The sequence below is a fragment of the Canis lupus genome, chromosome 16 (genome assembly GCF_003254725.2).
Source record: "Canis lupus dingo isolate Sandy chromosome 16, ASM325472v2, whole genome shotgun sequence".
NCBI classification, from domain to species: domain Eukaryota; kingdom Metazoa; phylum Chordata; class Mammalia; order Carnivora; family Canidae; genus Canis; species Canis lupus.
In genome coordinates, this window is record NC_064258.1 from 59,541,536 (window position 1) to 59,558,562 (window position 17,027).

Sequence of the window (17,027 nt, forward strand, 5' to 3'; positions counted from 1 at the left end):
AGGTACACAGACAGGTGTATACATACACAGGCACACACAGGTGCATACCTGCAAGTGCACACACAGCCCTATACATGTGCAGGTGCACACACAGGTATGCACATGCACAGGTGTACACATGAGTACACACAGGGGTACACACAGGTGTACACACATGTGCAGGTACACATACAGGTACACAGACAGGTGTATACATACACAGGCACACACAGGTGCATACATGCAGGTGCACACACATCTATTTATACATAATATCCAGTGTGCCTTTGACCCCTGTCTGCCCTCAGCTTCCACTTTCTGGGAGACAGTCTGGGGCCTTGGGTGACCCCGTTTCTCAGCTACGGGTCTCTTGCCGTTGGCTCTTTCCTAGTCTCGTTTAGCCTGTGCCACCCCTTGGCACCCATGGCGTCTTCCGCTCCCGCCCCCCCACGGGCGTGCACCAAGTTGCGTGTCCCTGGGTGTGTCCCACATGGTCCCTGCGCTGGCAGCACCCTGCTCCCCGCCCTGAGGGACAGTGCAATCTCGTGGCGACTCCACAGCCACGGGACCTCCTTACCTGTGCACCTTGCTCATGCCAGGGACTGGCCACGGCCCGTGCAGGGCTCACGGAGCCCCACGTTTCCATCATCACGTCCCCCGGGATCCTCCACACCTGGACACAGAGGCTGGGGCGGTCGGGACGGGACAGCAGTCCTGCTCATCCCGGTGCTCAAGTTCTGTGGGCCCCAGGACCTGGAGTCCCTCCTGCTAGCCGCCGCCCCCCACGTCACCCAGGCGCCAGGCCTCCGGGCAGCGCTCAGCATGCACCTTTATTTCCAGGTGGGCTCGGCTTGCAGGCTGCCCGCCTTCCTGCACCACTTGTGCCCCCCGCTGCCGCCGTGCCCACCACCGTCATCCTTGGGCAGCCCCGCGGCTTCTCTGGGGTCATGTCAGGCCCCCCGCCTGCATCCCACGCCTTCTCCTCCGCGTCCTCCTCTTTCCCCCAGAGAACAGCCTTGCAAGTTGGGCCACCTTCGTTCTTCCCATGGGAGACGAGGGCATCCCCAGCCCCAGTGTCCCCAGTCACATGCAGCCCCTCGGGCTGGCCAAGGACACACGTCACCTGAGACGGTGCCATACAAAGGGCAGCGCTCTGACCTGAGACCAGCACAAAGCTCCAGGGTTAAGAAGAGGGGGTTTCCTCTGTAGGGAGGACAGACGCCCCTGGGGGGGGCTGGGACCCCTGGAGCACCGGCCAGGATGCCAGGGGCCGGGGCTGGCGCAGGATGACAGCAGGGTCTGGCTCCCATGCGTTTTGTCCTGACGCCCCCATGGGAACACGCCGTTGGGCTGAGGGCTTCTGGGACGAGGAGAGACTTGGGAGGATTTCTGGCTGGCAGTGGTGCCAGGCAAGCGGGGGCCCCCTGCATCTTGCTGGGTTGTCGGACGGAAGGTCTTGGACCTAAGGCGCTGCTGGGAGAGCAGCACGGGCCTGCATGGGCGTGTGCACATGTGTGTGCGTGTGCACGTGCGCTGGGCTTCCTCGCCTTCCCTGGCGGAGGGTGAGACGGCGTTGGCAGGTGCCCGAGACAGGAGCGTTCCACGTCCACACGCCTCCCCGTTGTCCTGGCCTCTATCTGTCCGCGTGGCGGGACTTGAAACCTCAGTGGTATTTACTGTGAATTCCAGGCTTCTCTTTCATGTTTATGTATATCTCGTCTCTACCCTCCCCCTCTTTCTATTGAAACGTATATTCTGTTAAAGTGTGAACGTTTCATTCACGACCATCGTCATTTTAAACCGGGTTATTACGTGGTGACCTGCGCCGTTCACTCGGCGTGATCTTAGTGTATGACCCAGTAGGAAAGAGAGAACACGGTGACTCTCCTCTCCATAAGCCGCCAACTGCGTGATTGATCTCCGTTGATCCCAAGAATCCCAGAGTCTCCAAAAGACTTTTCAAAAATCTTCCCCATTTTGAATATTCTCAATACTGTATTCAAAATCTGACTTTTCTTTCCTTATTGACCTCCAAAATTCAGATACCAATTCCCATGAATGGCACTATATTTTAGTATAGTTTTTGAAGCTACATTTTATCTTGCATGACTCTAACCTCCATAGTTCAAAAATATTTTTTTATTTTATTCTTCTTGATATTTTCCAGGGAAGGGTTATTAAGGCCCTGCCTGCGTAGCTCTGATGCTACCAATTACTTAAACCCAAAAAGAATGATTTGAAATAGACACACACTACACACACACAAAGTCTAAATAGGAATTATCCAGACAAGAGGTCACAAGTAGCTGCAGTTGGCTGGCAAAGGATTATTTTTTAAACTATTTTTATTTATTATTATTATATTATATATTATATTATATATATTATTACATATAATATACATATATATATTGTACATTACATATACATATATAATATAATATATATTATTTATTATATATTTATAATATATTATTTATATATATATATTTATTATATATATATTTATTATATACTATTATTATATATTATTTTATTTATTAAATATTTTAAATATTTTGAATTACATTTCATGTGATTTGTGAAATATCTGTAGATCACTTCCCTTTATCTTGCAGAATCAGAATCTGCAAACATTTGGTCAGGGTTCACAGGGAGGGACAGTCCCCTGAGGTGCCCTAGTGACGGCCCCTTTCAGAGTGGAAAGGCATCAACTTCAGAAGTTTCCTTTAGCCCCTGTGAGTTTGGATCATTGATGCTGTCTGTGCAGCCTTTAAACATTTTATTTCGTGAATTCTCATCTAGGCCAAACATCTAATTGGCTGAGCAAATGTTTTATGTACTTGATGCCTGACCCTATTTTAAGTATCCATGTTAAAAAAAAAAAAAAAAAAAGTCTTTTTGTTGCAACTCCAATAGAAAAAAATTTACCAAGAAAAAAATAAATAAATAAAAAATAAATAAAAATAAAAGTCAAAAAAATAAAAAGTAAAATAAAATAAAATAAATTAATTACGTAAATTTAAAAAAGGGGAAAATAGTAAATGAATAATTCCTAAGCCATGTAACTTTTTATCGTAGGCAATTATTTTCCTATAAATGAATGCTGTAAAAATAAATCAGAAAATGAGAGCCTGAATCTGTGGTGCTCCAGTTTCTGGAAGGGTACCCTATCTGACAGGGATGACAATTAGCTGACCAGTGTTTGTCACTGTATAAATTTTTTTTTTCGCTGTGTGAAATTTATAAATTGGCGAAATGACACAGTGCGGACCTGTGAGTCACATCAAAATCCCTAGGCCCTACCTGAGGTGTGGAAGCCACGCTTGTAATTAATGACTCGTCAGAAGATGCATAAGTCATGCAGGTGAGGGCTGTCATTGTCCCTGCTGTCTGTGCTGTGCCCCTTAGTCTCAAGCCTTGTCATTTATTTATGGCCGCATAAAGGTCGGAAATGCTACCGGTGGATGCAGCTGTCGAGAAGTCGAATGACTTCTACAGGACTTGAGGGATGGGAGGCGAGGAGCTGTGTTGAATAAAAGTGAGTCCGTGGCCCTGTTTCTAAGCCAAAGGCTGGAAAGTGAAGGGCCTGCATGCACGCCACCTCTCAGATCCTTAGAGACGGAAACTGCGGTCGATACCAGGAAGCCGGCCACGCGGGTCCCTGCGGTCACATGACACCCTACACTGTAAACTCTCGACCCAGGGTGGCTGGAGGTCGACGGACGTGCGTAAAGGGTACTTGGATTTTAACAATGAGGGGGGGAAGTTTGGGCCATTAAGAATTTTAGTGACTCTTGCTTTTGGTTTTTCCAAGTGGATATTCGGGGAAGTTGGATATTCCTGTCTCTGCCTCCCTTTCTGGCATTACAATGTAATGACGGAATATGCCCCCAAACCCCGAAAGGCGACGTTAATTACGTCCACCATAGGAAGGGAAAGTGTCTCTTTGTTCAGAGATCCACTCCTTTCCTTTTTCCTTTTGCTCCCTGTACTAAGCACCGGTATTGCTGTAGAAGGGAGGAGTTGGGTCTTCCTATTCATTTATTCAATCATAAAACTGCTGAATCTGAGCGGATGGAATCTACGAGAAACTAGGCATTGGCTCGTAGATGGGCTCCTCCCTTCAGGAGGGGAAGCAACGCAGGTGCCTTCCGGGTGGCACGTGTGGGCTCGCTGACTGCTCGTCGCAGCCCGACCATGCTTTCTGCAGGACCGTGATGTCCCCTGAGACTGTCCCTCCCCGCGAGGCCCCGAGCCGCCCCGTGCTGGCGGGAGAGCGAGGCCGGGCTCTGCTCGCCCTGTCCGGCCCGCAGGGAGGCCCAGCCCCACCCTCCAGGGTGCCCCAGGCTCCAGCGGACAGGTGCCCGCCGTGTTGGGGTCCCCGCCGACCTTGTAGTGGGTCCGCCTGAGGCCGAGCTCCCAGGCTCATCTCCTGCCGTCGGAGGCCACAGTGCTGCGCGCTGCACGTCGGTGCTGTCCTGAGCTCAGACTTGCCCCGGGTCCTGCCCAGCGTCCCCTGCCCGGCGCCCGGCGGTTCCTCTGGATTCACACCCCTCTCCCTCCACAACGTGAAGGCCCGCTGAGGCCTAGCCTTGGGGCTTGGAGCCCGCCGTCCCCGAGCCCCCGGGCTGCCCCCCAGGCCAGGCGGCCTCCGCGGTCGCTGTTGCCATCCAGCAGCTCGTATGGCCCATCGCAGCATCGGGGGATAGTCCAGGCCGAGGGCGAGACCACGGTCCTGGCCTCGCCACCCAGCAGGAGGGAGCTGCCCTCGAGGCAGTGTCACAGCCAGTCTGGGAGCAGGAGCGCGTGTGTGCATTGTGCAGGGGTGGGGTGTGCACCCGAGGAGTCCTGTGCACGACTGCACGTGCCTTACCCGCTGCCGGGCTCCCGGCCCGACGCTCGCCTGACGGAAGTCAAGCACCCGAGGGAGTCTTCAAAGCCATGTTCCGGGGGCACGTGGGGACCTCCGCCCCCTCTGCTCCCCGACTCGGCGGGGTGTGCCCCGGGGTGAGTCGACGTGTGCGTGCTAAGTGCTCTTCCGCGTGACGAGCCACTAGGAGTCTCTATTAACGGGACCTTGTTTGTGACGTATTGTGGTAACTGAAGCTCGGGGTGATGCCCCAGAGACCCTGCTGAGCCACGAGCAGAGCCCCCCGGGGAGGCGGAGGCTGCGTTGAACCCGGATTTATTAGATGCTTCTCACATGGAAACCGCCGTCCGTTTTATATATATACACACACTTAGGTTTTTATTAGCCGCTGTATGTGATATATTAGAGGACTCATTTCTCCAACAGAGTTTATTATATTTCAAGCAAAACAAGAATGAGGACAAACTGCTGATTTCATCCTGAAAGAGTGTAATAAAGAAGGAAATTGGTTGATAGTTGAAGCACAGTTTGGGAGTCTGTTCTTTTCGTGGACATGGGTCTATAAAGTAAATTCAGACTCAGATAACCAGATTGCAGGGAGGCCTGCCACGCGCTGTGGACACTTGCCAAGCCGCTGGGCCCTGGCTCTCAGGAGAAGGCTGTTCTCAGTGTGGGGGGCCCCTGGGAGGCGTGGGCAGCCTTGCGGGGTGTCCGCCCGGTTGGCCCGGAAGGAGCACGGTAGGGGGATAAAGGAAAGGAATGGGGTACGCACGTGTGTGAGTGAACACGTATGGATGTGCAGCTGTGTGCGTGTGTGTACACGTGTGAGTGCTTGTGTGCATGTGTAGGGTGTGCACACGTGTGTGGATTGTGTGCGTGGAGTGTGCATGTGTATGTGTGGATTGTGCAGGTATTGGGAGTGCATGTGTGTGTATGGGATGTGCACATGTGGGGTGTGCACGTGTGTGGATTGTGCAGGTGTGGGGTGTACATGTGTGTATATAGGGTATGCACATGTGGGGTGTGCATGTGTGTGGATCGTGCTTGTGTGGGGTGTGCATGTGTGTGGATTGTGCATGTGTGTGGGGTGTGCACGTGTGTGGATTGTGCACATGTGGGGTGTGCACATGTGTGAATCGTACATGTGTGTGGACTGTGCATGTGTGTGCATCGTGTGCGCATGGGGTGTGTGCATGTGGGGTGTGTGCATGTGGGGTGTGCATGCGTGGGGTGTGCACGTGTGTGGATCATGCGTGTGTGGGGTGTGCACACGTGTGTCCCTTTGCGTGTCGTAGAGAGAGAGTCGTGCACGTTTGTCTTGCTTTCTGGTCCCAGGTCCCCGGGCCTCGTCCTTACTTCACAGCTTCCTGAGCCGAGGTTTGCCGCGGGTCGTGACCACAAGGACACCCGGTGACGACACGCGTGCCGTTGGTCCTTGAGATATTTTCTTTCGAGACATATTTTCTCGCACCGGATCGGGTGCTCTTCCCTCCGGGCAGCTAGAGATCTGTTCCCCTGCCGACGGCTTCTCTGCAGGCTGCCGAAGCCACGTGCTGTGCCCACGGGTGAAGGAAGCCGGGGCGCGCCTGCGCAGACCTGGCGCCTGGTGCCTCGTGCTCGATCGCCCCTTGCACGACTGAGTGGCAGCACTTCCTGTCCGGCACGTGGCTTAGAGCTCGGAGCTCCATTAACAGGCATCGTGAGTCGGCTGCCCACGGGGCTGGGAGAAAGCCTTCAGGGCTGATTTCTCCTCCTGCCGGTCTCAGGGATTCCGTGCTCGACGGTGGCTTCACCAGAAACTCACTACTTTGTTGGTAAAGTGTGTGACTTCACAGAAGTGAGGGTTCTGAGCTGCGGAGATGGCGGTGGGCCCAGAACCCTGCAGCCGGCCGCGTCCCCTCGGTGCCCACGCGCCAGGGGTCGTTCCCTGCCATCACCACATGTGCTGCTAGTGGGATGCGGTGAATTCCTTTCTAGCACGAGGCGGGTCGGGGTCCCATCGTGCGCCAGCCTCTGGGACGTGGGCTCCGATCTTGTGCGTAGTCGGCCGTCGCCCTGCGCTTCCCGGGCCCGAGGGCAGCTTCCCGCAGGGGCCGGGGTGGGGGGGGCAGTGCCAGCAGGTGTCTCAGGATGCTCAGAGACGTCCCCACTGGCGCATCCTCTGATCTCTGCTGCTTGCTTGCGATCGCCTGTAGCTGCGTGTCTGATCCTTGTGCAGAGACACACGGGTGCAAACATAGTAAGTAAAGCCGAGGGATGCTGAAATGGGAAAGGAGTGAGATTAAGGATTCCTTCATCCGCTAGCTGCAGTGAGGGTTTAACCGTGCTGTTAAAACTTGAAATCCGTCTCACAATTTTGGAACTTGCAGAGACACCGTGTGTGTCGACTGTGCAGTGACTCCATCATATTTAAAATGTAAGCGTCATAATAGGTATTATTTATTGCACGAACTGTATTTGATTAATGATTGCACTGACAGTGATTGCTCGCACAATGCTTCTACAGGAGCTTTTTCTCAAAAAAAAAAAAAAAACAGAAAAAGGAATAGATTCTTTGTAAATTTTGTCGGGAACAATTAATTAACGGATCAAAACATAACAACAGCCGCATGCTTCCTAGTCAGTAACGCTGAGGATGGAGGGCTGGCGTGATTCTCATTTAAATTAAAAGGGAGTTAGGCCCACAATCGCCGGACATTCTTTAGAGGCAATTTTTGTTATCATTTGTCTTACTTCTTTTTTTTTTTTAAAAAGTCACAAAAAAATAAAAATAAATATAAAAATGTCACTTCACACCATCTACTGTTTTTTCCGAGGTCAACACCATCGGATTTAGTGTCGGTGTGCGCTTTACTAAAGCACGCAGGTAAGTCCTTAGTAGGTGGGAGTTGGTATAATTCTGTTACTGCTGCTGATTACGGTTTTACTCAGTTGGGACGGTAAGAGGCAACCTGGGGAAGATCTGTCTTAAAACTTGCCGAAAAGCTTCACCTTAAGAAACCGCGTGTGACCATCATCCTCCCAATTCCAGAGTCGCTTACCTTCCTGTCTGTGCACCTGATTATGTTTCAGCCTATGAGCTGCAGAACTGCCCGGACCCGCCTCCGTTCCAGAACGGTTATATGATCAACTCGGACTACAGTGTGGGCCAATCCATCTCTTTCGAGTGTTACCCTGGGTACATTTTAATCGGCCACCCCGTCCTTACCTGTCAGCATGGGATCAACAGAAACTGGAATTTTCCCTTTCCAAGATGTGACGGTAGGTTAATCGTCCTGGGCAACAATTTAATTTTTTTGTGTATATAATAGTGCATCAATTATTGAAGGGACGTGTTAAAGAATCCATTAACGCGGGATCCCTGGGTGGTGCAGCGGTTTGGCGCCTGCCTTTGGCCCAGGGCGCGATCCTGGAGACCCGGGATCGAATCCCACATCGGGCTCCCGGTGCATGGAGCCTGCTTCTCCCTCTGCCTATGTCTCTGCCTCTCTCTCTCTCTCTCTGTGACTATCATAAATAAATAAAAATTAAAAAAAAAATTTAAAAAAAAAGAATCCGTTAACATATTCAGCAAATACGTATTGGGGATCAATTATGTTAAACTCACTCTACTTAGTATTTCAGGAATATTTCATATACGAGCAAATTAAAAAGACGAATAAACAGGTCTTGCCCTCATGGCAACGACAAAGAAAACAAAGTGATAAACGCAAAACCACACACGGGCAGAGGGTTTTGATGAGTCGCGTGTAGAGGGACGGCCTCTGCTTGAGAAGTGACCAGATAAATCTTTATGACGGTCGTTGTATTTATTTATTTTTATTAATTAATTTATTTTTTTTTGGTCGTCGTATTTAGAATGACAGTGCACCGGGTTACAGGATTAGTGGAGGGAAGGATGCTTATTAATTGTACCCTGGATGTTTCTTTTTATTGTTAAACTTTGACCACGATCAGATATTGCTTTTGTAGTTTAGATACACGGATTTTGTTTTTGTTGTCGTGGGCCTTGAAGCACAGATAGCGCTTCGCTGCTCAGAGGTGGAGCCTCCAGGGTAGAAAATGCGGTGTAAGCAAAGACAGGGTGTAGAAGCCGCCCTAGGAAAATAATGTAGCGGAGCGGTTCAACGGTGTGTGATGATCAGGGCTTCTCAGGAGACGCGGGAGTCGGGTGGACAGGCGGTGTTGACAGAGGGAATCCGGGTTTGTCAAATGTCCCTGGTCTGAGCAGGAATCACTTCTCTGAAGCTCCTGTAGGACTATCTGACTTGTTTGATGGTTTTGAAATCTGAAAGTAACATCAAGCCGAAGTCAATAGATCAAGTACGTTATGAGGACAGCGTATGAAACAGAAAAGTCACTACAAGCCTAATATTCAGACATGGTAAACATAGTACCTTTGAGTGAAAAAATAATGAGATTGCCAACTCTGCGGTCCTTTGAAATGCTAAACACGTATATCCCGTGTGGCAAAAGGGAAATGCAACTAGGTATGTTTGAATTTCTTCTGAAAAAGTAAAAACAAAACAAAGCAAAACACAAATACACCAATGGACTTTTTAAATTATTTTTCCATTCTATATTATTGTTTAAAAATATGAAAAAAAAAAACCTTCAGCTGTATTTTTTAAATTCCTTAAGAAAAAGAAATATTTCTTAAAAAATTTTAAAAAATCCTTATCTTAGTCTAATGCAAATTTTAATAATACCTAAAACAGCATTTTAAAAATTACTTTATAGGACTAAGCATAGGGCAGCCCGGGTGGCTCAGTGGTTTAGCACCTGCCTTCAGCCCAGGGTGTGATCCTGGAGTTTCGGGATCGAATCCCACGTCGGGCTCCCTGCATGGAGCCTGCTTCTCCCTCTGCCTGTGTCTCTGCCTCTCTCTCTCTCTCTGGTCTCTCATGAATAAATATATAAAATCTTCAAAAAAAATAAGACTAAGCATAGTAGTAGCATGTATGGTGATTTTTATTAAAACACTTAAAAAACGTTTTTTTACTACTCACCATGTAAAAATTCATAGATCTGCATATATATAAAATACTTTGAATCGTCATGATTAAACCCTTTTCATTTGTATCTTCACCATAATTCTTTGAATTCATAGACACATGAGAGACTTCCTGGCTTGATATTAAAAGAGTAGAATTAAATAAATACTTAAAAAAGCATCATCACTTTTTCAAGCTCTGGTTTCAAAAATAGAAATAACTGCTGGCTTAGAATTACCTTGTGAAAATAAGAGAATATATTGTTTGTGGTGTAGCTCAAAGGGGATGCCACCTGTGATAATTACGTCGCCATACGTCGTACTACCCAGAGTTGGCCAACCCGAAGCTAACGGCCTCCAGACATCAAGTGAAAGTATGAGAGTGGCCCCCAAGCCACGCTGAGGCTGGATTCCCAAAGGGAGTCTCAGAACTCACTAAGCTGTCTTACTCTGGTTGTGTTTATAACAAGGAAAGGACACGTTAAAATCATGGGGAAAGATGCCTGGGTTAGGGCAGGGTGGAAGCGTCACTCTGCAGAACTGATGGATGACCATAAGCCCAGAATGTCGCCAACCTGGGAGGCTCTTTGGGTTTTAGTGCCAGAGTTTTTAGCTGGGGCTCTGTTAGGTCATATGGTGGATGACCTGGCATGGATGCCTGGTGGTTGCTGTCGGCGTCCAGACCAACTCCCATCCTATAACCCAAAGGTCCCACCTGAAGCTCTGTGGCTGGTCTTTCTGGCATGGCCAGCTCCATCCTACAACAATCGGGTATGGCCAGCCCCCACATGAAACAAAGATGCTCCTATCAGGAATGCCCTAAATTCCCTCCCAGAATAGAGGGCTAGACCTCTCTCTAGGCAAGGTCAAATTCTTTACTACACACATCTTGTTACCGTTATATCTCTGTTTCATCTCTCTAATGTTATAGACAAAATAAAAACCCACAACATGAGATTCACATAAAATGATATCATAAAATAAATTTTCTAGGCACCATCCAATGTGTGTTTCATGGCCTCTCCATATTGGCTTAAACTCAAAAATAATATTTATTATATAACAAAAGTTATTTTATCTGTGAAAGGCTGTATTTCCAAGAAGATATATATATATAAATATATATATATATATTCTTTATATATATATAATAGTTGAATTTATATATATAATAGTTGAATAGTTTCTTTTATATATATATAAAACTATATATAATAGTTTTCTTTTATATATATCTTTATATATAATAATATATATATATAAATCTTTATGAGTAGTTCATATATATATATATATATATATATATATATATATATATATATATTTCCTGATAATGGTAGGCTGTTAGGATGTCTATTAGTGTCCACTTAGACTATAGTTAAGGCCCTCACAGGACATCAGCAAACTCTGCTTATTATGCAGGATGCTCACCTGAAATGTATTTTACTAATCCAGCATGGTTTTTCAGTTCAGATTTATTCTTAGTGTGTAGGACAAATGTCCTGAAAAACAATCTTCAAAGGTCCAACACTGTATACTTCAGAGGAATCTTGGAATAGATCATAGATGTTTTGGGGGGAAATGAAAGAGAACATAGATACTTTGACCAACTTCTGGCATCCTTAGTAAAAATTGAGCAATTCGGACAATTAAGATTCAAGAATTATAAATCTTATTTTTTTAAAGTTTTTAAAAGATTTATTTATTCATGAGAAACAGAGAGGACAGAGAGAGAGAGAGAGAGAGAGAGAGAGAGGCAGAGACACAGGCAGAGGGAGAAGCAGGCTCCATGCAGGGAGCCTGACAACGGACTTGATCCCAGGGCCCCAGGGTCACTCCCTGGGCCGAGGGCAGGTGCTAAACCGCTGAGCAACCCGGGCTACCCAAGAATTATAAATCTTAAGGCATCAGTCCTTCCAAGCATATATCAAACCAAGTTATATGTACATGCTGACAATATTAATATGTTTATTGCATAAGGATTTATTATGTAAAATTAGTGTATTCTAAATTCCTCTGGACTAAAAGTATGATATCAAAAGAAAAAATATGTCTCAAGGTGACTTGAGAAATTCAAGACATTATTTTCGCTAGTAACATACAGAAGTCTCAGTTAAAAAAAGGGTTATAATTGATAAAATAAATAAAATACAATTAAAAAGACATCAGTTTATGAAATGTATTTTGATAATTAAATATGCATTTCTACTTACAAATACAGTTTAAAAATTTTAGACATTTTGTCGCCTTAATCTGAAAGATTTATATAGATATACTTTTAAGTTTTTGTTTTTGTTTTTGTTTTTGTTTTTTTTAAGTTAAGCGCTGTCCTAATGTTCCTTGACATAAAATGCGGCAGTAGGTATAGTGGGCAACTGTGTCACAGAGAGAATTATTAGGATAACTTAATGTGTCGCAATTAGCATTTAGATTGACAGATATTGTAACCAGAACACTATTTGATTGAATAATTGATGTGAGAAATCCAAGCAGTCAAAGACTATGTTATTATAGAAGTAATTTTTAAAATTAAGGTTTACCAAGTTGACTGATGGACACAGAAAATAATCTCTTCCTATAGTTCATAGAAAAAAAGGAAATCATAAAGAATACAACTATCTCTTTTTATTGATATATTATAAATATTTGTAATATATATTATAACATGTGATATGTATATAAATATAAGGTTTGGGTTATACATTTTATTTTAAATATTTCCATTATCAAACAACTCCTAAGCTAGAGTGCACTACGTCTATCTCAAAACCATCATAAGGAAACCAAAGTAAGTGAAAGGGGAAAAAAATGTAGATCAGACATACCTGTGGTGCTGCACACATTCAGTGAGATGAGGTGTGCAGTTCCTGGCTGCAGGAATAGTCAAGAGTTTAAAACTTCATAAATATTCATGCCAGATGCAGGTATCTGCTGTTTAATGTCATGAGCTTTTTCTTCGCCCTCGTACTAGAGGTCACACAGAAGCCTTAATGGAATCCCGGAGACAACCATCTCTAAATGGCCTGTGACTGTCCTAGTGGCTGTTCAGGGTTTTTAAGATTGAATTTCTGATTGGACTCGCTTGATAAGCTCTTTCCACCCGTGCCCGTTCAGAGAAGCGCACTCTGCACTTGTTGAAGTGGAGGAAAGAGCGGTGAACATGCGTCTCAGGCCGTGGACTTCCCCGATCCTAGCCCCCAGACACAGTGCGGTGACGCTGCACCCTGCCCAGCTGCGGTCCGCCAGGCCCACCTGCTTGTCCTCCACGTCTCCCGGCTCTGGCCTCGGAGCCCTATCCCTGGGAGCCACCCCAAAGCCTCAGGTTCTCAAACAACAGAGAGAAGAGCCCCCGGTGACCCTGGGCAGTGGTTCAGGGCGCAGCGGACACCCAGTGAGGACGTGGGTGGACGCTGCCTCCAGGAGGCCTTCGGGGCAGATGGGGCCTGGGGCCGGGACACCCTCCGAGCTCAGCGCAGCTGCCCCGGCTCTGCACCTGATGGGGCGCGGCGTCTGGTCCTCGGCCGTGACACCCGCAGAAAGGCCTGAGCGCTTCTGCTCCATCATTCACTTCAGGCGGCGCGCCCTCCTCGGGGTCACGGCGGTCGTGGTGGGACGAGCGTGTGCAGAGGCTTTGCACAACTCTCACCACCCCCCATACCCGCAACCGGCCACCAGGGAGCCCGCCACAGGGCCGGCCGTGGACCGTGCTGTGACTCATGTCTCCGAGGACAGCTGGTGCCCCCCAGGGGAACCTGTGGCCCCTCGGGCGTCTCAGGCACTGGCTGTAAGTGTGCGCGACCCCATCGCCTTCTGGGTGCACATGCTGGAGCCACTCCTGGGACCCAGGGAAGCACGTGACCTCCGAGGCAGCAGTGCATGCAGAGGATGCCTGCGATCGGCGGGTGCAGGAGCATGGCAGGCAGGGGACGCCAGGCGGGTGCAGGGTCATCACCGTCCCACCCACCGTCCTCCCAGCTCCCACGTGTGCAGCAAGAGGCATCCCCTGACCCTGTCCCGTGGGGTTTTCCCAGCGTCTCCATCATGGGGCATGACGGGCCCTGCTGATGACACTGAGCTCCAGATCTTCCAGCCCCTGGGAGGTTAGGGCTCGGCCGGAAATTTCCGGTCCTCCAATTACTTCCTGGGTTCCCCTGGCAACCAGCACCACCCTTGGGTGCTTTCCTAGTCCCGTCGTCGGCAAGCTCGAGGAGGGTTGAGAGCGTCTTGCCAGGAGTGACAAAAGCTCGTCCTATCTTCTATCCCGGGGCCTTATCCGGAGGTCAGACGGCAAGACAGGGTGGGTACCTCTTGGTGTGAATTCCCGCGGCCCAGTGCATGGCTCCCCGCCCCGGCCCAGAGGACAGCCTGACGCCCTAGCACGCCCCACTGTGAGGGGCTGTGGGGTATGCAGTGTGCCGTCCCCTGGCCAGCCGGTGGCCTCCCCATCCTGCCATGACCGGCGACCAGGACACAGGCAGTGGAAGCCGGTAGGGGATCCAGTCCCAGGTTGCTCCCCGCAGCGGCTTCCCAGTTGATCCACACCTCAGGGTGCACTTAGCCTCACCCCCAGGAGACACTGAGCAGCCAGACCCAGGGCGTGCTGAGTCACAGCACATCTGCTGTGTCCGCACTCATCCAGGCCCCCCGACCGGGAAATCTAATGGTGCCCGTGGGGCCACTGCAGTGAGGGCAAAGCCTTCCCTGGGGTGACAGGTCGGGGGCGGTGGCGAAGGGCGGTTGCACACGTTGTGCACTAATGGGGTCGTATTAGCTCGCGTGACGAGCGCTGTTCATTTGTTCCCTCATCGTGTCCACAGCAGTTGACTCCACGTAGTCCTTGCTGGGTCCCCCACCAGCGCCCCTGCTCTCCGCGTCCCCAGCTGGGTGTCTTGCTCTCACCCTGCACATCCCGGGATGTGATAGACTCTCATCGAAGACTCCTTGGGTCAGTGAGTGGTGGACCTGTGACCTGGGTGTCACGCACAGACCCCGGCTCGGATCCCTGGCTTGCCCGGGGTCCTACCACGAGCGACACAGAGAACCTCAGAAGCCCGCGAGGCGTCCTCCCGCAGAAATCCCCGTGCGGTTTCTTTTGCTCTCGAAGAGATGGACTCAGTCCTTTTGCTTGTTCTGTTGCGTGTTGGCACTGTGGGAAGGGTGCTCCCCGGTGCACGACGGGGTCGCATGGCTACAAGCTCCAACCTGGAAAGTCAAAGTGCAGGGAGTCTGGGCGATGGCAGGTTACAAGTCGGTTCCCAGCGAACGACCTCAGGTGCGCGTAAGGCCGGCCGGCCGCCCGCTTCAGGACGCCCAGGACTAAACTATCCGGTGGCGACCGTCCTACTCATTGTCAGCTCATCGGTTATTTGCGGTTTCTACTTTAGGGTGACTGAGCGAGGCATGGAGGCCTCGTGAGAGTGGGTGTGGGTGGCCGTGCAAGGGAACGCCATCCGTGACCTGTGGCCGCCGACCGTCTAGTGCTGGAGAACAGCTGGCGGCGGCTACGGCCACACGGTGGATGGACAGACGAGCCGCCTTTAGGGCGGAGGTCGCGTCTCAGTCGGGTTTGGAAGAAATGGCTCTGCTCCCCGTGGCAGCGGGGTGGGAGGAGGAGGTCTCACAGCTCCGGGGCCGCCGGGTAGCCCACTGTGACGGCGACGGCCCGTGGGTGTCCCCGTGCTCTGCGTGGCTGGTTAACAAGCCAGGTTCGGCCGGCCCCACACCTCACTGATGGAGGCTCACCCATAGAACTTGTGGGACGTTCTCCACGGCCCCTTCTCCCAGGGGATTCATGCAAAGCTCGGGCTGGACGCAGCCTGGTTTACCCTGCATCGCCCGGTCCCTGGGCTGCCCACGGCCCGCCGTCACTCATTATTTTGGCACCAAAGCGTCGGTTTCTCTTTCCGACGACGCCGCACTCTGGCCGTGTTCCCTGCACCCACACCCGACACCCCCCGGGACGCATCTTTGAAAGCCTCAGAAGACTCCGGCATCTGGCGTCCGAAACCACATCCGTCGGATTTGGGTTGATTAAAAAGCCCGGCCGCTTATGACTTTGACGTGTTGACCCGCCCTCTGAACGTGACACTGCAGCTCCGGTTGTTCTGCTAACGTAGGGTCAACTTCCTTCGTCCGTAGAGAAGACAGAGTAATCGCCATGGTAACGGGGAACACCAGGTCATTAAGTGAAATAAACCAGCGGGTTAGGGATCGTGAGTCTGCGCAGCGTTGGACGCTGGTGAGACGTGGAGGTGCTTCAGTAAAACTCCACTCACCTGACCTGGGCTCATTTCTGCAGGCAGACGCCTGCCAGGGATTGATAATATTTTTGTCTTAGGCAAGTGGACTCAAGTGGATGCCGCTCTTTTAGGCTGTTGAAATGGGTCTTGGAAATCTTGCCTAAAACAAAAACAACAAAAAAAGTTTCCATTATATACTTATGGCTAACTTCCCCGTAATCCCTCGTATCACATAGCGCAATGGATTATCAGCTCAGTCGCAGAAAATAACGGAGTGATTAAGTGAGGGCCTTTTTTTTTTTTCTTAATTATATGGGAATGACTTTATCCCGAGGTGTTTGGAGAACGCATTAAGTGGAACTTAGATAGCTTAGTTTAGAAGTGTGATTCTTCTAAGAATTTAAGACGTTGGGGGCGTTACTTTGACCAAGTAGTTACCGAGAAATAATTCACAATTATTTCTTATAAGGAAGATTTTGTCCACATTAGGGTAGGAGACCAAAGCGGGAAGGGCTTTGGGGCACTGATAAAGGCCCTAAGTGTATTTTTTTTATCCTGCGTAATGTTAAATTCTTGCAACTGAATCAAAACAGTGTTAAATCATGGCAATCTCTGCACTTAGGGAATGGGTACATACGTGTATGATCACACTCTGCAAATCCCACTTTTAAAGCTGTTAATAGACTTTGCACCTTTTCTTTGACAAGGACGTGTCACATTTAAAGTTTTACATTCATCATGGCAACAGGTAGAACTGGGGAGGGGGGAATGTAATATTTTGTGGGAATTTTGATATGAAAAGAAACTAGTCGTTTATTTATACAATAGGCTTGGCTCAAAAAAAAGTGTTTTTCAGACTCGATATTCCTAATGGGGGATGTGACTATTTTATTTTTAGTAGCAAATTTGGATGTAGACTGACAGACATAGCTGAATGTCTTAA

The 17,027-nt window shown here is 49.2% G+C and overlaps 1 protein-coding gene across 1 annotated transcript in view; it reads left to right on the plus strand.

The window, feature by feature from the left end:
- Positions 1 to 17,027, plus strand: part of CSMD1 (CUB and Sushi multiple domains 1) — a 1,869,137-nt gene that overhangs the window by 1,703,397 nt on the left and 148,713 nt on the right. The window contains exon 42 of the mRNA XM_049095299.1: positions 7,925 to 8,113. Within this exon, the coding sequence (XP_048951256.1) occupies positions 7,925 to 8,113 (189 nt within the window). The remainder of the gene's footprint in view (positions 1 to 7,924; positions 8,114 to 17,027) is intronic.